This window comes from Rhincodon typus, chromosome 25 (genome assembly GCF_021869965.1).
Source record: "Rhincodon typus isolate 14 chromosome 25, sRhiTyp1.1, whole genome shotgun sequence".
Lineage (NCBI taxonomy): Eukaryota > Metazoa > Chordata > Chondrichthyes > Orectolobiformes > Rhincodontidae > Rhincodon > Rhincodon typus.
In genome coordinates, this window is record NC_063356.1 from 28,675,505 (window position 1) to 28,700,307 (window position 24,803).

At 39.4% G+C, this 24,803-nt stretch overlaps 1 protein-coding gene across 3 annotated transcripts in view; it reads right to left on the reverse strand.

Annotated features, from left to right (window-relative positions):
* The window catches only part of itpr3 (inositol 1,4,5-trisphosphate receptor, type 3), a 252,756-nt gene that overhangs the window by 73,710 nt on the left and 154,243 nt on the right, over window positions 1–24,803 (reverse strand). For all 3 annotated transcript variants that reach the window (XM_048612294.1, XM_048612293.1, XM_048612295.1), the window contains 8 exons: window positions 23,026–23,083; window positions 21,036–21,201; window positions 17,478–17,627; window positions 12,645–12,719; window positions 11,772–11,897; window positions 8,013–8,135; window positions 899–1,099; window positions 533–784 (listed from right to left, as the gene is read on the reverse strand). In XM_048612294.1, the coding sequence (XP_048468251.1) occupies window positions 533–784; window positions 899–1,099; window positions 8,013–8,135; window positions 11,772–11,897; window positions 12,645–12,719; window positions 17,478–17,627; window positions 21,036–21,201; window positions 23,026–23,083 (1,151 nt within the window). The remainder of the gene's footprint in view (window positions 1–532; window positions 785–898; window positions 1,100–8,012; window positions 8,136–11,771; window positions 11,898–12,644; window positions 12,720–17,477; window positions 17,628–21,035; window positions 21,202–23,025; window positions 23,084–24,803) is intronic.

The following is a 24,803-nucleotide window of genomic DNA, read 5'->3' on the forward strand; positions in this document are numbered from 1 at the left end:
AGGATTGTTATGGCTGATCACGTTCATTGTACATTTTTCCTGTAATGCTTAGTTAGGTGAGTTATGTTCTTACAATCTAAGCTAAAGGTTAAGTTGACATAGTTGCAGAGGACCATAGGATTGCTCTCTCATTCGAGAGAGAGAGAGAGAGAGATGAGTGGTGGTGAATTTAACCTGACGGTCTGAGATGAGAAGATGGGAACTTCATGCTAGTCTCAGCTGTTACAGGAAATGAACCCACGCTGTTGGCATCACTCTACATTGTAAATCATTGTCAAGCCATTTGAGCTAACTGACACCCTTTTTACTGCTTGCATGTCAATCATAATTCACCCGATCCACCTGCTCCACACCAGTTACTTCATTGCAAATTTTATTATCAAATGCAAAAAACTTCAAATCAGTTACCAAATTCTATTTTTTTCTTGTCTCCTTGATTTTGCCAATGCATCCCCCATCCCAACCCAATTGCTAGAATCATTTGACTGCATATGTTAATTCAATTTGCATATTACTAAACAGGCGGCAATACCTCTGTTATACAGTCTTCATGAGTGACCACTCGCACAATGTCCTCCAAAGGCAACAGTGAAGTACACTTGATTTCTGTATAAACATTCTTGCCCTCAGCACAGGCTGCAAGCAATTCTACCAGTGAAATATGATATGCCAGTGGACTGTTTTTCTCCACACCATCTCTTGCAGCGTTCATCATTTCCAACATGGTCTGAAATGAAGCCTTGTCATTGTAGAAGACAACAACATCATCCCCTGCACTGCTCAGCTGTTGGGATAAAACATATGGTGCTCAGAATTACAGCAGTCTTTACTAGTTGGGTCAGAGTAACAGTGAAAGTAAAACAGTCAAATATTGTCAGGTGCCTTTAATTGCTTTTACCTCTGTCATCACCATGTCTTGACACTTTTTGACATATTTTCCCTCAGCTTTTATTATGGTCTGCAGGAACTCCAGATACTTTACATGACGGCCATGTGTTGCGCAGCACTGCACAAAATGCTGCAAGACTGTTTCACTTATTTCTGAACAGAGCTGATAATTGTTTGTGAAGATGTGCTGCATGGTCTCAGCTTCCAAAAGCTGCAAGAGTAAATGAGTTACATTATATAAAAGGTACCACAAATGCATCTTGTCACAATGAACATTGTGCAGCATCAGCAATCGCTGAAATAAGAACAAGGTGTCGGTCAGCCTCAGAAAACAAATTATTTTTGATAAGACACTTGATGTGTTCTATTTCATCTTCATTGCTTTTGTGTAATAAACTTGCATTTTATTGTTGATCCCAAATCTGCAGCATTGCATTCTCGTGTTTTAGTGAAAGATCACTACACTAAATTAGAAAAATATGATCTTTCAAGCTAGATTTCAGTCTGGAATCAGACTTGACCAGTAATATCATCAACTGGGATCATGTTGAGAATACCAGACAAGCACAGACAGGCACCTTTTTATTTCAAATTTCAAGGCCAGGGGATTTAAGTGACTTGACATTTCCATAGATCATATCTGCATGATAAAAGCATTTATGTTTATTCTCAAAATTTCTAACACACACACAGCAGGATAAGGTCCTTACTGCAGTGAGCAGGAGGTTTATTTAATCATCGCACTGAGTTAAACAGATCTGGTGAGTTTGGGATTCCCACAGAAGTAAGTCACATTCTTTGCCTGATCTCTCTCCAGTTTCTGCTGGAGGCAGGTATGCCGAATCGAGTTTCCAAATGCCACTTTAGAAATGCTGCAGACTTTTTGTGACTCCAGGAAAATCCAGGTAATAGTTTCTAAAATGATTTCTTTTTTCTCATGGCAAATATAATGAAGGTCAGCAGCAGTGAAACCAGATCATCACCAAGACTGACTTTGTCTTGTTTTTTCCTGAATTCAATATTGGTATCACTTTCACCATCAGCTTAGGCTACTCAAAATGGGTACAAGGCATCTTTCAAAGATCCTGCTTGGATGCAAACAATCCATAAGACTGAATACTGGAGCAGGGAAATATTATGAAATTCATTTAGTCTTATCCCCAAATTACCCTATGCCTACTCGCCCACATTGGCTCATGGTCAAACAACATCTCAACCTTGTTTTTAATCCTCATTTTCAAATCCCTCTCTATAATCTCGTCTGGCCATAAAACCCTCCAGGATATCTGCACTCTTCTAATTTGGGTCTCTTAAGCATTCCTGATTTAAATATTCAACCATTGCTGGTGTTGTCTTATCTCTAGATTCTGGAAACCTCTCTACTTTCTGTTTCTCTACCTCATCTTCATCCTATGAAACACTTCTTAACATTTATCTCTTATATCAACCTTTTTATCTGAACTTGTGGTTTGGTGTGTGCTTTGTTTTATAATGTTCCTGAGAAGCAGTTCAGGATGTTTTATTACATTAAAGGCAGTATGTAAGTATAAGTCATTGTCATTATTGTTAAAACCTGTACCTGTAAAATACATTCTTATCCCTTATAGGTTTTACTTGAGTGCAATCATGTAACCGAGATCCTATCACACTAGATTCACCTCATCAGACTGACAGTGATTTGATCTGAACATGTCCCCCAGCTGGCAATGAGATAGCACTTAGCTGTGAATGCTAAACATGAATGAAAATGAAATATGATGCCAGTAATATTGAGTCTGTGTGGAATACACTCGATATCAAATCATCTGGCTGAAGTTGGCAGGATACTAAAAGTTTGAGTCTGGTTCAAAATGTGACTTTTTGCCTCTGGGTTCCATGGAGACCAGTATGGTTGCTTACTCTTTTAACAGTAGGTTGTGTTGAAATTTAACTCAGTGGGGAACACAATAAATAATAGCCTTGTCCCAGACATTCCTGGGGACATGTACTATTACATCTTAGGGGGTTCATGAAAGGAACAAAAGGAATTATGTATCACATAACTTGCTGTTAATTGCACCATTCTCTGGGGCTGTTTCACCACCGCACCTCCATTAACCTCATGAAAACACAGAAACATAGAACCATCCACAGTGAAATCGACAGCAATCAGGATTTTCCTGCATTTCAGTGCTGGTAGCCATAAATTATGAGTGCCAAAATCAAATTGTAGCTCATGTGTTGGTCATCCATTGCTTGAATGTTCGTTACTGTATTTTTCTAATGGTGACTAGCCTGGGAATAGTTCACCTGTGTCGGGTCACAAAAGAAACTGGGCAGTTTTTGCTCATTTGTTTCTTTAGTCTGATACTAGAACTGATTTTCTGTACCATATTTTGAAGTAAAATAAAGTTTGTTTGGACTCAAAATTTCTACATGTCCCTAGAAAAAATAAACTATGAAAAACGATAGTTCAGCATTACAGAGAGAACCTTCTAAAATAACATAACGCATATAAGCAAGTTAATTCTCTCATGCAGCTGCTGTGGAAGTCATTTTTCTTGTGGTATGAAAATATTCAAGCTATATACCTATGATACATTGATGTAGATCTGCTTGCAATTAAGCAACAGACTTACTTACTTGTGCACTAAAGAAACAAAACATTGCGAAGAGTTTGTTGGTATAAGCACAACAGACAGTACCATTCAAAGAGTCAGTTTTCCAAAGCTCCCGCTTTTGGTGGGAGTCTACCAGGACAGTCGATTGGTTTCCCAAGCTATAGTTGGGCGTGGCTCAAGATCTATGCACACGTGGAATTTTTCTGTGCAGCAGAGAGAGCAACAGCAGCTCCGATATTAACATAGTGGATTATGAAGTGGGACATTTAGAAGATGAAGACTGGAGGAAGGACAGCAAGAATACTGATCACAATACCTTGGAGGAAGAAAGGAGGTGCAATGTGATAGTTACAGAGCATTCACTAAGCATCCTTTACAAGCAGCATTGATTGGCTCACGTAATTTCTGGCTCACCTGATGAGGGTACATCTTGAACTGGCTTGAAAAGATAATGGAAAGGAAAATTGAGGATTCAGTAATTTGCTTCCATTTTGGAAAGGGTAGGCAGGATCTCTAGTAAGAGACAGCTAGGAACTTTTCTTTAAAGGCCTCAATATGTTAATCTCTTATTCAAACTAACTTAGAGATAAGCATTTCAGATACGTAAGCCTCAGGCATAAGGAGAGGTATGGTAAGAGGGGTTCCCTCCATGGGACAGTAGCACCAACATTAAAACTGGAAAGAGCTGTTCTGTTGGATAGGCCTCTATGCAATCCAGCTGAGACTCAGGGCCAAGTGGAAAGGATAAATAAATAAACCACAAGGACGTTAAATGGCAAGGCAAGAGGGTGCTGATGTCAAACAGAAAAGAGCAGCAGAGTAGGTCATTCAGCCCTTCAAGGCTGCTTTTCCATCATTATGATCATTGCTGATCATCCAATTTAATAGTCTGTTTTCGCTTTTCCCTTCAAATCCTTTGATTCCTTGAGTCCCCAAGTGCTATTCCAACTGCTTCAATAATTCTAAAAAAATGCGAATAAATGTGAATTCTAAAATAAAAACAAGAGTTCAGGGGCATTATTTTCCTGATAGAGTAATGGGTAAGACTGCTAAGATTAAGGAACAATAATGAGCAATGATATTGAGATTCAGGTCAAGAATAAAAGAGAATCTTATTTTAGATACAGATGGCTTGGTTCAAATGAATCTCTTAATCAATATAAATAGTGTCATGGCATTCTTAAGAGAGAAATCAGGAAAGCAAAGATGGGATATGAGATAGCATTGGCAGATAAGCTTAAGGACAATCCAAAGAAATTCTATAAGGACATTAAGAGCAAGAGGGTAACTAGAGAGAGGGTAGGGCCTCTTAAAATTCAAGGAGGTTATCTTTGTGTTGAACCCAGGAGATGGGAGAGATACTAAATGAATATTTTGCATCAGTTTCTACTGTAGAGAAAGAAATGAAGGCTAGAGAACGCAGGGAAATAAATAGTGATGACAGTCCACATTACAGAACAGAATGTTCTGGAGGTCTTAGAGAATATAAAAGTGGAAACATCTCCGGAACCTGACATAATGTATCCCAGGATGTTGTGGGAAGTAAGGGAGGAAGTTGTAAGTCCCTTGCAGAAATATTTGCATCATCTATTACTACAGGTGAGTTGCCTGATGATTGGAGGCTGACTAATGTTGTACCCTTGCTTAAGTAGGGTTGTAAGGAGAAGCCAGGGAACAAAAGACCTGTGAGTCTGACTTCAGTTATAGGTAAATTGTTGGAGGTGATTATAAAAGATAGGATTTATAGACATTTTGAGAGGCAAAAATTGATTACTGATAGTCAGCATGATTTTGTGCGAGGAAAATCGTGTCTCACAAACGTGATGAAGTTTTTTGAGGAAGTTACCAAAAAGGTTGATGATGGCAGAGCAGGAGGTGTTGTTTACTTGGACTCTAGTAAAGGCTTCAACAAGGGTCTGCATGGTAGGCTAATTTGTAAAGTTAGGTCACATGGGATTCAGGGTGAGCTTGCCAACTGGATACATAATTGGCTTGATGGCAAGAGACAGAATGTTGGTGGAGAGTTGTTTTTCAGACTGGGGGCCTGTCACCCCCGGTGTTCCACACAGATGGGTTCTGAGTCCTCTCTTGTTTGTCATTTATACAAATGATTTGGATGAGAATATAGAGGGCATGGTTAATAAGTTTGTGAAAATCACCAAAATTATGGTGGCATAGTAGACAGTAAAGAAGGTTTTCTAAGATTACAAAGGGATCTTGATCAAATGGGTCAATGGGCTGAAAAATAGCAGATGAAGTTCACTCTAGATAAATGCGAGTTATTGCATTTTGGTACAACAAACAAGGGTAGGGCTTATATAATTAATAGTAGGGCCTAGAGTAGAGTTGTAGAATAGAAGGACCAAGCTATTCAGGTATATAATTCTTTGACGTTGCATCAAATATACACAGAGTGGTTAAAAAGGTGTTTAGCAGGCTTGCTTTCATTGCTCAGTCCTTTGAGTATAGAAGTTGGGAAGTCATGTTGAGGTTGTACAGTACATTGGCGAGGCCTCTTTTGAAGTACTGTGTCCAGTTCTGGTTGCCCAGTTATAGAAAAGATTTTATTAAGCTGGAGAGGGTTCAGAAGAGATTTACCAGGATGTTGCTGGGTACGGAAGGTTTGAGTTATAAAGAAAGGCTGGATACGTTGGAATGTTTTTCACTGGAGCAATAGGAGGTTGAGAGGTGACCTTATAGAGGTTAATAAAATCATGATGAGGAGTATAGATAGGGTTAGTAGTAGGTGTCTTTTCCCTGGGACGGGGGAATTTCAAGACTGGGGGCATATTTAGGGTTAGAGGACAGAGATTTAAAAGGGACAAATTTTTTACACAGAGGGTGGTTCATGTGTGGAATGAACTTCTTGAGGAAGTGGTATATGTGGGCACAATTACAATGTTTAAAAGACACTTGGATAAGTACTTGAATAGGAAAGGTTTGGAGGGATATGGGCCAGGAGCAGGCAGGTGGGACTAGTTTAGTTTGGGATTATGTTCAGCGTGGACTAGTTGGATTGAAGGGTCCATTTCCATGCTGTATGACTCTGTGACTCTATGAAAAGGAAGAGAATAGCTTAATGGACAGACATTGTGTTTCAGGTATTATAGGAAAGAGAAAACTAAAGCAATTAAATCAGGAGAAGAAGATCAGAAATGAAAGTGTAAATAGCATGAGAAGAAGGATATTTTAGGATGTGTGGCATAATCATTGTTTATACAAACATTTATATTTCACTCTGGTGAATTAATTTCAGGGACACTCAAAAGGATATGAAATGATAGCAGGAGATAAGCAGGCATTGAAGATTTTATGGGTAGAATTAATAAATAGAAAAGAATTTAATTATCTAATGGGATTTGTGTATGTGTTCTCTTATAGCACCGTTAAAACTGCAAAGAGAGAAGAATTTCTACCACTGGAGATGGCAAGCTTGGAGGTAGGAAAAGCGCATAATTAGGCACGGAGGTGGCATTCCCAAACCCTAGTATCTTCTTGCATCTACCAGAATTAAACTCTGACCACTTAGGGGCCATTACTGACCTGACTGCCTCACCACCAGAGGCGCCCTTAAGAACTCAGTTAAGGGCTGTTAAATGGGACTCAGCCCAACAATTGCAAGTGGGCAATATACATGTTAACTCTCTATCAATGCTACATTTATTGAGCATTTTCTGTTTTAATTATTTATATTGATGACATTTTTGTGGAATCAGTGCTATTCACTAGGTGGCTCTCATTAATTGCAAAATTATCCCAGAAACAAATTTCATTCAAATATTATTTACCCCTTGCATCTTTTTATTAAACTATCTCACTATAAGTCAAGTCCAATTTTGTTTAGGATTGGTAATGTCAAGGCATTAAATAATTACAATAATATTCTAAAACAGTGGGGGAGAAAACAATGTGATTAAAAAATGCGACAGGTTCAAACTTCCAGGAATCCAGCAGATCATAATTGGCAATCCTAACTAAGAGTTGCTAAGTATAAAAGTTCATTCATTACTGCAGAGTCATCAATGTTTGAATAGTTGCTTCCCAGTCAACTATTTATCAATATTTCTCTCAGGGGCAGTCAAGTACTTGAACTGAACATCAGTGTTGATTGTGGGCTGTAGAGGAACATTTATTTAAGAAGTAATGGTTTTGCTCACTGAAATGCTCCCACTTCCCTAGGTAATTAATGTGCTATCACCACAACTCTTTAGATCACTGCTGTGCATCTAATTTGTTCCGTGCTTGCTGTGGCCCATTCTAATTAGAAACCTGGGGATGTTTGGAGACAGTTAGCATTAATCTCATTACTGTAGGAAAACCTGGCCCAAATGTATATTTTGCCACAAAGATTTGATATGAAGTCATGGAATTCCTTTCAGAGACTGCTTTTTGTGACAACAAGCTTACAATTCATATTGAATGGCTAGCAGTTTTTACTTAAATAAAATTTGAGACATGACCTCATTGAAAGGGGTAACAGCTTTCACATAGTGACTAAAAAAAATCTAGTTTGAGGTTACTTACCCCAGGAGTCAAGAACAGGGTCAAGTGCTTATAAAGTAGAGTCTGGTTCTCAGGACTTCCTGCACAGAATTTCTGAAGGAACTGGTGAGTGTACTTCAAAATCTCACGCATTTTAATGTCATTCTGCAACAAAACACAATCTTCAATCATTATTTACAGAGTACATACTGATAATTATACTGAAAATGCTGTGATCAGTGACTTGTGGGTAAATTATATAACTTATTAATGGTACTGTGGACTGCAAATACTTAGAGCCCAACAACATCCTGGCTATAGTACTGAAGACATGGGCTCCAGAACCAGCCATGTCCTCAGCCACTATTTGGGAACACACTCAACAATGCAGAAAATTGTCTAAATATGTTCTGTCGACAGAAAACAGGAAAAATCTAATCCAAATAATTATCACCCTCTCAGCTTACTCTTGGGCATCAGCAAGATGAAGGAAGATGTCGCTGATAGTGGTATCAAGCTCACTTGATGTAAAACAAAGGAAAATCCTAAGTTATTTTATAAGTACATCAAGGTTAAAAGGATAACTAGGGAAAGAGTAGGGCCCATTAAAGACTACAGTGGCAATTTGTGTGTGAAACCAGGATGTGGGTAGGTTCCAAATGTGTCGGTGTTTATTAGTGAGAAGGACAACGTGGATTAAGAAATCAGGAAGAAGGACTATCATACAATTAAGTAAATGTGTATAGACAAAGAACAGGTTCTGAGTGGTCTGCAGGCTTAAAAGTAGTTAAGTCATCAGGACCAGATGACATGTATCCATGGTATCACATTCTCCTCATATATCTGTGCTTTATTTTGCTTCAAATATTCATCTATTTAAGGTGCAATGATCTCTCCCTCAGTCCTTGTGGCAGCTCCAGCAAGCTTTAGCATAGAAAAACTTGTAATATCTTACCAAATTCTCTTTAGCGCTGAATTTATATCGATGCAAATCGACAAATGCACACATATAAAACTTAGAACTGTAAAGCACAGAAACGGGCCCTACAGCCCATGATGTTGTGCCAAACATGACGCCAAATGAAGCTAATCCCTTCTCCCTGCCATTGGTCTATATCCCTCCATTCCTTCCATATTCATGTGCTTATCTAAAAATCCCTTAAATGCCCCTATTGTATCTGTCTTCACCACTACCCCTGGCAGTGCATTCCAGACTCCTACCACTCTCTGTGTAAAAAAACTTGTCCCTCACATCTCCTTTGAACTTTCCCCATCTAAACGCATGCCTCCTAGTATTAGACATTTCAACTCTGGGAAAAAGATTCTGATCGTCAACCCTATCTATACATCCCATAATTTTACTGACTTTTATCAAGTCTTCCCTCAGCCTCCACTCCTCAAGTGAAAACAATCCAAGTTTTTTTAGTCTCTCCTTATAGCTCATTCCCTCTAATCCTGGCAGTATCCTGGTAAACCTCTTCTGCATCCTCTGCAAAGCCTCCACATTCTTCCTGTAATGTGACGACTAGAATTGAACGCAATACTCTAAATGTAACCTAACCAAAGTCTTATAAAGCTGCAACATGACATCCTGACTCTTGTACTCAATTCCCTGGCCAATAAAGGCAAGCATGCCATACACCTTCTTTACCACTCTATCTACTTGCATGGCTACTTTCAGGGAGCTATGGACTTGAACCCCAAGATCCTTCTGTACATCAATGCTGTTCAGAGTCCTTCCATTAATTGTACACTTTTCCTTAATATTTGATCTCCCAAAGTGCAGCACCTCACGCTTACCTGAATTAAACTCCATCAGCCATTTCTCCGCCCATATTTACAACTGATCTATATCCCACTGTATCCTTTGACAACCTTCTACACCATCCACAACTCCACTGATCTTTGTATTGTCTGCAAACTTACTAATGCATCCATCTACACTTTCATCTAAGTAATTTATATATATCACAAACAGCAGGGGTCCCAGTATATATCCCTACGGAACACCATTAGTCACGGACCTCCAGCTTGAAAAATACCCTTCTACCAATACCCTCTGTCTTCTATGAGCAAGCCAATTTGGAATCCACGCGGCCAGGTCACCTGGATCCCATGCATCTTAATCTTCTGGATGAGCCTACCATGACAGACCTTGTCGAAAGCCTTTCTGAAATCCATGTAAACAACATCCACTGTTCTAACCTCATCAATCACCTTTGTAACTCCTCGAAAAATTCAATCAAGTTATTAAGACATCACCTTCCCTGCACAAGACCATGCTGACTGTCCCTAATTAGGACATGTTTTTCCAAATGTACATAAATCCTATCCCTAAGAATTCTCTTCAATAGCTTCCCAACCACTGATGTGAGACTCACCCGTCTGCAGTTTCCTCGATTATCCCTATTTCCCTTCTTGAACAGAGGAATAACATTAGCCAATCGCCAGACCTCACCTCTTGGACCTCTCCAGTGGCTAGCGAGGATATAAAGATCTTGGGCAAGGCCCTAGCAATCTCCTCTCTTGCCTCTCTCAATAACTTGGATTAGATACCATTGGGCCCCGGGGACTTATCCACCTTAATGCTCTTCAAGAGATCCAACACCACATTTTTCTTGATTTCAAAATGCCCTATCATATTAGCACGCTCCACACAAACCTCACTATTCTCCATATACTTTTCCTGGGTGAATACCGGTACAAAGTATTCATTTAGGATCTCACCGACATTCTCTGCCTCCAAGCACAAGTTCCCTCCTTTATCCTTCAGTGGTCCTACCATTTCCTTAGTTATCCTCTTGTTTCTACGGACCACCGTATGATTCTCTTTAACCCTAATTGCTAAGGTCGTTTCATAGCCCCTTATTGTTCTCCTAATTCCCTGTTGAGTACTTTCCTGCTTTCCTTGTATTCTTCACGGGCCCTGTCAATTTTAGCTCCCTAAACCTTACATGTGCTTCTTTTCACATATGACCAATATTATGCCAGTCAGAATTAAAATGACCTTCACAGTTCAGAGGGGCATGGTACGCTGCTCGTAAAACTCATGAAGTCGTTTCCATGACAACACATGATTGCCTAATGTACAACCAATACAATGCAACAATTACACTGCCTGCTTTGTGTACCTCCTCATCATTGTTAGGGAACAGTAATTTAAATTAAGTGGTGAGGAAGTGTGAGAACTCTGAAGTGAAGAGATCACAGAGTTGGCATGGTTTGGTTTCTGACAGTGCCAAGATGTTAACAGATCTATTCATGAGGTCGGGAATTATTGCAAGAGAGTGCATACTCGAAAGGAACATAATGACTGATGATTCATTGGTTGAATGTTTGATCAGAGGAGAATTGTGGAAGAGCTCAAGTAAGTGAAACAAAGATACAGAGGTTAATGCCCAAGCAATGAGCTGGACTAATAGCCCTAAGGGAATGAATGGAACTTTCATCATGAATCATATTGAGCATTAGGGAAGCAAAGATTTCTTAACAATCAGGAGAGAAAATATAGTTGATGAGTAATGTGAATTGAAGTTGGATTGACGGAGGAATGAGCAGTGGACTAGTTGATCCACTCACCATGAACTGTTCCTGGTCCAGGGAGGAACGATTCAGAGATTAGGAAAATTTAGGAGTGAAACATGCAATAAAATCAAACCAAAAAGAGTGACAGCAAAAAAAATAACTTCAGTAAGAGATCACCCTTCTCTGCCTAGCAATTTACTTGTGTGGTTATCAGTCCTATTCAGTTTCTTGCGAAGTCATTGTCAGAATCAACTCTGTTCGCGATGATATTCTCACCTTGTCATAAGGTACCTGCAGCAGATCCAACATCACTTTGTGAGCTCCCATATTTTTCAGCAGCCTCTGCTGTTTCTTTCTAACCTGTTCTCCGACTCCGCACATTTTATTCAGTCGCTCCAAAATCTGAAAATATAGATAAATTTCTGTGAAATTAACATCGTGGCTGACATTTGTACTGAGTCATTCTCACCTTGTTTATAAAAAGGTTTATAAAATTGCTTCAATGTGAAACAGCTATGTTACTGGGGCAACTGACAAATAGTCTCTTTCTTTCCAATTTTCCGTTGCTCGTTCCTTTAATTTCCCCAGTTTGTTGTTTTGATTTCCCTGATGAAAGGCCTGGCTGCTAGCTTGTTTCAAAAGCTTTAGCAATATCATTCCTGTGTTGCCTATTAGAATAAGCAACGTGCAGGAAGTGGTAGACAAGATAGATAAATTTTCCTTTAAGGCTTTTTTGACTTTTATTTACTTCAACAAAACACATAATAAAATAAACTCTTGACTAATATTGAATCCCTGACCTGGTGTTGCCTCTGCATTTGCATCAGATATGTACATAACTTAGACTCAAACAAAGCAGGTGGTTTAGCAGGTAAGTAGTAAAGATCCGTTGTTCAGATTCCATCTTAACCATATTGCTCTGGAGAATTAGTCAGCATATAAGTTTCATACTGCAGAATGAGTACGGTAGGGAAAAAAAAATAAACGGCAAGTCATCTTGGGAATATTCATATGCAAGTGATGGTTCAAAAGAAACACAATGTAACACCTAAGAACAGGTACAAGAGTGGCAGTCTATCTGCGGTGCTGGGAGGTCAGGGAGATAGACAGACGTTGTTAATTAGTCCACTCCTTCCAAAATTGACTCACCTCTTTGACGTCTTGATAATTGCCACTACTTTTCCCTCCTAATGTCTTCTCCATGGTTGCATCATCAGCAGGCTCCTGAAACGTGAAAAATAATATGGTAGAATCAGATGGAAAAGTAACATCCAGAAATTCAACAGATCCAACAATAGTATGTGCACATCCATTAATATTATCTTATGTTGATACATCCCAACAAGCAGTTATTAATTCCAAACCAGGTAGGAAATCCTAAATGGAGTAATTTTCCAAATTTGCATTTCTAGCATTTCTCATGCTGTGCAGCTGATGAGCAATCATTTGTGCACTGACTATTAGCTGTCAAACCAAAATTTGCTACATGTAGACGTAGGTACCCAATGCCCATTCTGGGATCTTTTGTCCATTGAACTTTCAGTCAAATTCTTCTCGACCACTTTTTGACTTCACATCTTCACTCAACATCATTATCCATTCGTGACATTAAAAGAGCAACTTATTGTTGAACATGATGAATTATCCAATGGAACATGAGGGTATTCAGTGATCTCTTAAAGTTGGGAGTTTCCTGATGAGTAATACCTTCTGTTTGATTCCTTTCAAAATGCTGAGAGATCTGTTCTGCTGTACACATTCTTAATTGTTAGTTACAGTACAACAACACCACTTGTTGGCCCAGAGATGGTATTACAATTATAGACATTACCAGCTGAACAAAATTTTCCTTTAAGTTTATTTTTGCTTTTATTTACTTCAACAAGATGCATAATAGAAGAAACTCTTGACTAATATTGAATCCCCGTCCTTGTGTTTCCTCGGAATTTGCATCAGATATGAGCTTAGCTTAAACTCAAATAATCTAGGTAGTTTAAAATATCATAACTTGGAAGTATAAGTATCATATAGAAATAGAGTACACTCAGTTTTCCCCATTCTTTTCTATTCATCTACTAAACATTCCTTCCAAATATCCGACAAATCTAATCATGTTAATGAGCTGACAAAAGACAGTCATCTGATCTATCTTCATTCAAGGATTTGGCCAGGTAAGACACAATGGCCCTGATAATCACAAGGTGGGGTTTCTGGAGCAAATGTGGACATTATTATGATTTAGAATCCAAACTCTCACTTTCCTTAATGATGTGTGTGCTCTTTGTAATAAACAGACTTAGCCACTGAGAAGTCAGATTAATTGATAGACTGAGGTATCCGTCAGGTTGGAAAAAGTTGTTGTATAAGTTCTCTGTCCAGCTACTGATAGGCTTAGTGGCTTGTCGTAGATATTCTGAAGATGGGACTGGTGGTTAGAACATGATTGGGAAGGTTAGAATGATCAAAAGGTACAGGGATTTGGGGAGAGGTGCTGGGAGTGGGTTAGAGGTCTGGGAGAGTCAAGGAAAAAGAGACAGCAGCATGGAGGAGAGACAGGGGTTATGGAATTAGGAGTTGTTTAAGTAGGTTCGATGGGACTGGAAGAAATACTTCTTGTCTCTTCTGATCCACAAGCAGTGCTGAAACGATTATTGATCTGATTGATCCAGGCCTTCTCATTTCCTTTAATTTGTTGGATTTCTAGAGGCCTGGAAAACCTGAATGACAGCGGTTAAAAAGTCAAAATCTTGTTAAAATGAAGGCATGCACCTTCCTTAATAGGTTTTAAAAGCCAAGTCACCTCCTCCAAGTAGGTTGACCATCTGCTCCAGATCTCCATTTGTTAAAATACTGAAGTAGGAGAGTGTTTTTATTTCTTGTTCTGAACATTTTAACTTCTAACCTGGTCCAAACTCACCTCTTTTGGGAGGGTAATAATCATCCACAGCCCCCTGCCCCATCTAAGAACAACCTTATTCTTGGTACAGGCCTTCCCAAAATTACAGGCAAACGTAGAATGTGTTACAGACCAGAAAAAGGAATCACAAAAGTCCTTAGGTAGACAAAAAATGGAACATAATCCTGGGTTGGATGTAAATATGTCATTTTCTTGCAGTGGTTTTAACTGTCACTGGTAAATTTTCTAACATAATTGATTTTGCTATCAAGGTGAGATTGACTCTCCCCACAAAAAATGTGTTTGATAGAATAGAATAGAATCCCTTCAGTGTGAAAACAGGCCCTTCGGCCCAACAAGTCCACACTGAACCTCGGAGCATCCCACCCAGACCCACCCTGCTATAACCCACCTAATCTACACATCCCTGAACACTACGGGCAATTTAGCATGGCCAATCCACCTAGCCTGCACATCTTTGGACTGTGGGAGGAAACCGGAGCACCCGGAGGAACCCCACGCAGACACGGGGAGAATGTGCAAACTCCACACAGACAGTCGCCCAAGGGTGGAATCGAACCCATGTCCCTGGCGCTGTGAGGCAGCAGTGCTAACCACTGAGCCACCGTGCCACCCCAAGTTGATTTTGAAGAGGTTAGAAACATGACCTGGTGTAAAGTGGCATTGTCCTCAGACTTGAACAGCTTACAAAATGATTTTTTCATGGCCCAGACACTGACACGCTGATAATGACATGGAATGATATCATTTACCTGTCTGACAACCAATGGATCTACGATCTGCAGTCCTGCGACATCTAGTCGAGAATGGTGGTGGACAATTAAACAACTCACTGGAGGAGAAGGCTTCACAAACATTATCATTCTCAATGAAGGGGGTCCCCATTTCAAAACTAAGGCTGAAGCATTTGCAACAACCTTCAGCCAGAAGTGCTAAGTGGATGATTTATCTCAGTCTCTTCCAAAGGTCCAGAGCATTACAAATACCAGTTGTCAGCCAATTTGATTCACTCCATATTATATCACAAAACAGATGGAGGCACTTGATACTGCAAAGATATGGACCCTGACAATATTACAGCAATAATACTGAAGATGTATGTTCCAGAGCCTGCTCTGCACCTAACCAAGTTATTCCAGTACAGTTACAACATTGGCATCCACCTGACAAAGTGGAAATTTGCCCAGGTGTGCCCTGCACAGAAAATGCAAGTCAAATCCTACCCAGCAAATTACTAACCCATCAGTCTATTCTCAATTATCAGTAAAGAAATGGGAAGAGTCATCAAATGGCTGTCAAGCAACACTTGCTCAGCAAGGATATGCTCACTGACGCCAAGTTTGGGTTCCACTAGGGCCATTTAGTTCCTGACCTTATTACAGACTAGATTAAAACATGAACAAAATAATTGAGTTAGAGAGGTGACATAAGAGTGACTGCCCTTGACATGAAGGCTACATTTGGCTGAGTGTGTTATTAAGGAGTCTTAGCAAAACTGGAATCAACGGATATCAGGGGACAAACTCTCCCCTCGTTGGAGTCACACATGACACAGAGGAAGAAGGCTATGGTTGTTGGAGATCAGTCATCTCAGCTCGAGGACATCTCCTCAGGAGCTCGTCAGGGTAGTGTCATTGGACCAATCATCTTCAGCATCATCAATGACCTTCCATCCATTATATGGTTGGAATTAGGCATGTTCATTGATGATTGCATAATGTTTAGCACGATTTGCAACTCCTCAGCCAGAAGAAGTCCATATCCAAATGTAGAATAACACAGAAAATCTCCAGGTTTGGGCAGACAAGTGGAAAATAACATTCACACCACACAAATTCAAGCAATGACCATATCAAACAAGACAGAATCTAACCATCACCCCATGACAGTCAATGGCATTACCATCACTGAGTTCCCCACTATCAACATCTAAAGAGTTATCACTGACCAGAAACTGAACTGGAACAGTCATAAAAACTGTGACCACAAGAACAAGTCAGAGGCTAGGAATAATGAACTCATCTCCTGTCCACCATCTACAAAGCACCAATCAGGAATATGATGGAATACTTTCCACTTGCCTTGAGGAGTACAACTCCAGCATCATTCAAGAAGCTTGGTATATCCAAATCACTGCAGTCCCAGATAACCATAGGGCTACTCTCTCATCAGGGACAGAAAACTGGCAGTGGTTTAACCTGTAGATCACCATGCAGTGAGCAAGGTTGAGAAGATGCGACCTTCATGGTAACCTCAGCATGGGTGCAGGAATCGAACCCACACTGTTGGTTCTGAGGAAGGGTCATTGGACCCAAAACATTAACTCTAATTTTTTCTTCACAGATGCTGCCAGACCTGCTGAGCTTTTCCAGCAACTTCTGTTTTTGTTCCACACTGTTGGCATCATACTGAAGTGCAAACCAGCCACCCAGCCAACCGAGCTAAAGCTTGACACCATGAAGGACAAAGCAGCCCATGTGATTAGCACCATATCCACAAACCATTCACACCTTTCACCACTGATGCTCAGTAGAAGCAGTATGTACCATCTATTAAATGCATTACAGAAACTCACCAAGGTTTCTTAGACAGCACCTTCCAAACCCATGTTCACTACATCTAGATTGATTGGGGCAGCAGGTGCTTGGTTTCCTTCAAGCAACTCACCATCCTGACTTGGAAACACACCACTGTTCTTTCACAGTCATTCGGTGAAAATACTGGATCTCCCTCCCTCACAGCATTGTGGGTCAACCTACACCAGACAGACTGTAGTAATTGAAGAAAACAGCTCACCATCATCTTCTCAAGGAAAGCCAGGATGAGCAATAACAGCCACATCCCATGAACGTTTGAGTAATAAAAATCAATGTCATAGGCCAAATATGAAAGAGTGCCAGGATCTCAGAAGGCTGGAGTTGGTTATAGAGATGGGGAGGTCTGAGGCCACAACAAGATTTGAAAACAAGAAGGAGAATTTGTAAACATGAAACATTATCAAACTGGGAACCATGAAGATTAGAAGGCACAGGGCTTTGAAATGTGATGTATAGGAGGGTAGTTACCTCTGATGTTGGTTTTTTCCCTTCTGCTCCTCTGTTGCTTTTTTTGTCCACCCAGAGCTCGGACTTTTCCACCATTGTACGGAGGCGATCCAAATCAGATTTGATCACTTTGTAGTTATCAACATCTTGAGGTGATATGAGAAGCTGGACCTAACAGGGTAGAATCATAGAGTCAGAGAATCATAGAGACGTGCGTCACAGAAAAAGACATTTCGGTCCAACTCATCCATGCTACCAAGTTTTCTGAACTAAACTAGTCCCACTTATGGACAAGATCCCTCTAAACCTTTCCTATTCATGTACCTATCTAAATATCTTTTAAATATTATAACTGTATCTGCATCTATCACTTCCTCTGGCAGTTCAGTCCACATATGAACCACCCTTTTTTTTGAAAAAAATTGCCCCTCAGGTCCCTTTTAAATCTCACTCCTCTGACCTTAAAAATATGTCTCCGAGTTTTGAACTCTTCCTTCCTAAGGAAAAGACCTTTGCTATTGATCTTATCTATGCCCCTCATGACTTTATAAACATTTATAAGGTCACCCTTCAACCTCCTGCACTCCAGTAAAAAAAGTTCCAGCCTACCCATGCTCTCCTTATAACTCAAATCACCCAGACCTGGCAACTTCCTGGCAAATCTTTTCTGAACTCTCTCCAATTTAATAATACTTTCCTTTAGGGAACAAAAACAAAGACATCACTTTCATTTCTTCCATGTAAAAGCTCTTTGAAAGAGAACCAATTACAACAGAATAGAGGCGTTGGAATATTTAAAGCAACTTTTTCAATGATTTCCTTTGCTATGGTAATAACATAGTGTGATTGTCAGACTTCTGTTTGTGATGGCAACAATATCCAGATTTTTCCAGTTTTCATTAGCAAGTATCTCTTTAAATCCAGTCATTATATACAAGCATCTTAATAATGGGCTTCAGTTCATATCCCTGTAGAAAACTTGTGGATTTTCAATATGTAAACTCAAAGGGAGAAAACAAAGTCAACACGATTTGTTTGGTTAACTGTATGGCAGCAACTTATTTTTAATCTGACAGCTAATTATCAGGAAACAAACAAACCATGACAAGTCATGAAAAGAATTTTAAATCACTGGATTTGTTCACTGTGTACTTTAATAGATTGAAAACATCATAGAAAACAAAAGACAATTTTGTGCCTATTATCATGCCTATTTGCAAGTCAGCGAAATGCATTCTACTGTAAATATATAATTCCTTGTATCAATCCCATTATTTGTTCATAATGGTTTAAACAAATACGCTTGAAATCTTAAAATATATTAAATTTAGAAGCAATACCTGATGTGATGCTTGACTGGTTCCAAAGTGGAACTTTCAGGGGATATTAAATTCTTTAGCCGCTAACAACAATCGTGAAAAAGGACTTTGTTTCTTATTTATCTGATTTAGGCCTCACTGGGGCAGCACACAGGAAATCAAGCCCCTTGTTCCCAGAATCGACACAAAAGTTAAAGTTTTGAAAAAGCTTGGAGAATTCCCAATTTACCTGTCTTTCAGACCCAGGTTGACAGAAAGGTTTCTGTACTTAACAAAAATTACTATTTGTTACAAATAAATAGATTCTAGTTACAGATAAACAATAACGAACCATCAACATATAACTCTAGTAGTTAAATGTTAACTGTCTTATGAAGTTCCCACTACACACCCTCACAGTCAGGCACAGACAAGAAAAAGAAACATGGGTGTTATGTGCAGAGAAAAAGAACTGGAACAGTTCAATGGTCTCTGCCTTGTAAGATGACTGGTTCACAATTACGAACTGATTCTTTGCTCCATCAATTAAAAGTCACAGCAACCGGAAAGGGGAAATAAACTGGCTATCTTTAGATTTGTGATGTCTTTTACTGCGGAGCAAAAAAATGCTCCTTCCTTTCAAAAGGTCCAATAGTTTCTCCTGAACATTCACATCCCCAAGCTGTTAAGCTCCGTGGTAGCTGATCACAAAATTGTTGGCTGACAGGTCTTTCTCATCAATATCTGGTTATTAGTTCACAGACTACTCATTGACAGCCAAATCTTCATTTGTATATGGCTCCGGGGGTTTTGCCAGGGACTTTCACTACTGCTTGAAAAAGCAGCTGTGTAAACTGCACTTACAATGAATACAAGATTACTTGCTTTTAAAAAGAACAGCAATCCTTCAACAATCCATGGTTTTAAAACAGTTCCTTAACCCTTTCAGTATAAAATTAAAAAATACAGAAAAGTAAAAAAAAAACGATCTTTATACCATACATGGCTTCGCTAGGTGTAATGACGAAGACAGATACACACAAGTAGCAGAGTAAAGATGCAACTAGGAGAGGGGCTAAATATATCAGAGCTGGAACAACTTTGATTAAGAATGTTTCAAAGTGACAGAAAATACATTGATGATGTTAAAACAATGTCAGCCGGAAAATCTGGGTTTCATAGTGTGTACTGTATCTGAAAATGTTCAGTCTTAATGAAGTCACATTTTGAGACACATGCCTACATTATTGGAATGCCATTAATACAGCACATATTACAAACTGAGTTTTAGAACTGATTCAGCCTGTGTCAGTGCTAAAACAAAACTGAATTTGGCTATTAATTTGGGAGTTCTAATCTTCGTGTTTCTTGGTGAAATATGACAAGCATGATTTGACGCCAATGTGTAAAATGAGTTACAAAACTGATCTTAAACATTTTCAAGCATTGCTATTTAAAAAAAACAAAATTATTTGACCCTCCATATGTGCCTATAGACCTATCTTCACTTCACTTGTTTTCCACTCCCCCAATTCTTTCAAACTATTTTCTTCAGCCTTTCTGAATCTTTCCCATTCAACAATGAAAACTTCAAACTGCTGAGCTGATTTTTGTATAAATATGCAGGTCAGAGCCCAGTGAAGTCACTGGGACCCCATCTACAGTTTTAATTGAAGAGTTGTATAGCAGTGACTGCTTCCTTGTCAGGTCTAACCTATCAGGAGATGATAGCTGGTGTGATTGTCCTCGGTTCCACATTGTGTCTGCCCACCACCATCTTCATCTGGACATACTGCCAGGGAGTAATCATATAATTCCTTGGCTGTACCATCCAGGTGCCCAAATCTCCTGTCCTCACCCACTGCTTGGCATTGGGGTGGACGTTGGAGAAAATCTATGGAATGAAGTCCAGCTGTTGAAGTTGGAAAAGCCTTCACATCCCCATTAAAATTGTGTACAGTGTGTGTGTCCCTTTGACCTTCCTCCACAATTAACCTTTTCGCTATATGTAGTTTGGCAACAGGCCACTTGGTCTCTTTGAAGGTCCATATCTGAGATGAAGACATACAAACTGATCAACAGGCTAATTGTCTGTAGCCCCAATACGAAAGTAAGATCAGATGATAGGTCATCAACCTGAAAGATTAAATCTGTTTCTCTCTCCACAAATGATGCTTGGCCTGCTGACGGTTTCCAGCATTTTACATTTTATACTTCTTGCCTCAAGCCCAAATCTATGTTAGTTATTTGCCTGTCACTGTTAGGACAAGCCATCTCTCACCTGTTTAAAAGTAGCCAGCAGCTCCTGTCTTTGGCTGAAATGTTTGAAAAGAAGCTGCAGAGATCCAGAAATGAGTGGGGGATAATCGTGCATTGTGAGGTGAATGAGTACCCGCAGAAACATTGTGCCCCCTTCATCATCCACCTCCAGTGGGCTACTGTTTTTGCTGAATAAAATAGAAAAAGTACAAATAAAACAAAATGAGAAGCACTGAATAGCACTATGTTACAACGCTTATGACTATCCATCACTGAAATACGCATGTGTTATTGTTGGATGCGTGCCACTTACAAGCTTAGTTCTGGTTTAGATACAAAATCAAAAAGTAAGTCAAGGCACTGACAAAGCAAACTTTGAGAAGAGTCTAGAGCCTGAGAATGAATACAATGAGGGGCAGATCTGGTGAATTAATCACGGAAGCATCATATATTTATTCCCATCACACGCTGATAATTGTTAGGGGTGACAGTTAATGATCACTCACGGTGTATCTAACTATCCATGGCAAGGCTTTGTCAATGTTTGTTTAGAATCTCAATGCTATGTCTTGACACAGCTGAACAACTGGTTCCAGTTTTCTTTTTTTTAAGTTTAGTCCTGGTTGAGCTCAAATGAAGCACACGGCCCTCTACACAGCATAAATGAAATGATGAACAAAATCAAGATCAAGGTCTGATACAATTGTCCCAGAGATACAATTGAGAATGAAAGCCTACAGGGTTTAGAATTATGTGCACTTGTGGAAGTGCTAAGTGGTGCTGTGAATGTGGCCCTATTTAAAATCACTTGAGGTATGGCAGCAAAAGAGTTGCCTTTGATCTCTAGCGCTAACCATCATCTCCAAGACTGTAGGCATTTTCAGAGTAGGCTTGGAGTCTTAGTGCAACTATACCTATAATTACATTTAGAAGTTGTTTCTCCATTGTATAGAGCATGAACCCATCACACCACTGAGGCAAGCCCTCTTGCCATTCTCTTAAATCATTCTGTTCAGGTGTAAAGTCAGGATCAGTAACATTTCACAATCACACGAAACAAAATCAACAGTGGAATTACAATGGCTTCTTGATAGGTTGTAGCAGTGTAATTGTTAAATTCTTAAATGTAACTTGCAGCTGCTCTCTGGGGTTAAACAAAGGATTAATTATCAGTGAATCAGTAGATAGTAAATGTTTTTATCCTGTGTGAGAGCGAAACAGGTACCATTAATATCCCAGAGATAGTAAGAACTGCCGATGCTGGAGTCAGAGAATACACAGTGTGGAGATGGAGGAACAAAGCAGGCCAGGCAGCATCAGAGGAGCAGGAAAGTGGACGTTTCAGGTCCTGACCCAAAATGTCAACTTTTCTGCTCCTCTGATGCTGCCTGGCCTGCTGCGTTCCTCCAGCTCCCCACTGTAACCATTAATATCCCGATGTGCAGGTCTTGTTCAGTCGGCTATAAGCCAAATGTAAAACGGACAGGAACGATAGCTATCAGCTACCAGGAAGAACTTTGTAATGGCTTGGACCTGGTTACATGAGGCATTGCTTTCAAAAATGTCAGCATTGAGAAAAGACATCTGAAAGGATCTGTTAATAACACAGCATCATCACTTCATGTCAGCTTTCAGGGGTCTTCTTATGTTGGAGTGGTAGTGTCCCTACCCATGGACCAGGAGGCCCATGTTCAAGTCCCACTTGCTCCAGAACATCTCTGAACAGGTTAATTAGAAAAATAGGTCAATTTCTTTTCAAAAGTATGTATGATATATAAAGGAGTTTTATTGGTACCCATATTCTGATTTTAACCAGGAATTGTGTTGGGAATTCATTTGGAAGTGAGAAATAGCTAACAAAAGGACATAATCAAAGGACTGTATCATTGTACTTGTAATAAAATATATAAACTGCATCTTTCCATGGATTATTTACTCTACTTTACTTTTATAACTCCAACTGCTGAAAACTTAGAACAAAAAAAAACCAAATTAATTATCAGGGCACTTACCCAACCACAAACATCAATTCTGCTTGCTCACCAATACGATCCAGATTTACTGTCGTAACTGGAAAGATAGAGATCAAGTAACATCCAATTATTTATGTTAGTAAGATAAACCTTCCCCTTAATTTAGTCTCAGACTACAGGTGGTAGGATTCAAATTAACCAGAGATGAGATTTAGCTTAAATTAATTCCATACTGAGATTTCTGCCAGTTATATAATTGGATAGGCACACTGCTCAGGCAAAGAAACTTTTATGGACCAGAGTTTGCAGTTAATGGTGAAGCATGGACCACTTACCATCGATTGGTTAAACTATCAGAATTGCACCTGTCTCACTGTGCAGTGATACAGTATATGTTCATTGTACTAAGGCATTCCCAGTTTGAAGCAGCAAAAATGTCACCAGTTTGTCTAAGCAGTCAGGTACATTAAAAATTTTCACAGACCCTCAAATGGAAGACTAAGAATACTAAAATAATACTTTACATAGAGAAATTAAAGATAGGTATATTAAAATGGGATAAAAAGTAAAAGCTAAAATATTCCACAAAGTTCTGAGCTGAAGAACAGCACAGCACTCCAAATTACAGAATTATTTTTCAGGGTCAATTCTCCATAGTTCACAAATTTTATTAATCATCTCAACATTAAAAACCAAATTACACCAACAAAATGCCACATTTTAAAGGGATTTTAAATGGTGGCAGGGACAGGTAGTGTTTACGTTAAAATTTGCACTGTATTTGAGATCACGTGCTGTTGGGAGCTGTTGGGAGCAAGGGAGTCAGGAGGGAAGGGTGTGCCGTGAGGGGAACGTGAAAACACTGTCTGTTTTAGAACCCTCAATGACAGACTGCAACTTTAGGATTTCCATGTCAATCGTCACATCTCCAATATCCTTAAGTTGTGGATAGTTTCAGAGGGGAAATGATGGTGAATACTGACATTTCACTGTCAACACTTCCCCACCCACCAGCTGCAAAATTTAGCCCATTATGTTCTATCTTACATGCTTACTGATACTTTGTGACTGTAATCCTATAATCTGTTTGATTTTAAAATTATATACTACTTTTCCTTTAACAAATCTCTTTCAAAGTTGCGCTCAGACTTCAAACTTTTGGATTCCAAAACCAAAAATAAAATAGACGCCAGAACCAGACAAGATGGGACCAGTTACAGCCATCTGGGTTGTGTTGTTTCAGAAAGTATTGGGTTCAGTGTTTCAGTTGTCTTGCTACACCATCTGGAATGTACCGGATAACTCAATAAACAGGCCACACGCAACCAACACTCCCTGTAAGATGTTTGCACTCATGTAGCTGCAATCAGAAAAGTTTTAGTACAAGGAAAAGTTAGAGGAAAGATTTCTTAGTAGTACTTATTCCCAAGAGAAACAAGATCAGGAGCTCCCACTGTACCACATAGTGCTAAAATTAAATCCACATTAAAAAAAAAACTGACCCATAAACTTGGCTCCAGAATTTCTTTCCCTTTCCCACAAACTACATAACATATCCCATTGGACTCTTGATATACATTTCATGGTCCACGCCTAGCTACTTGGCTCCAGAATACAATGTCGCCTTTGCAACAAATAATGTGCAAATATAGCAAAGTTGGTCAAATATTCAAAGAACAGAATTTTTAAGAGCTATCAGATCAGGGATCTGCAATATTTGTATAAAGCCATGAGCTTCTATTGTAGCACAGCCAGTAGCAGGCCTGTGCAGCTCTAATATCCAATGACAAAACTCCTGATTTTATTTACTTGAGCAA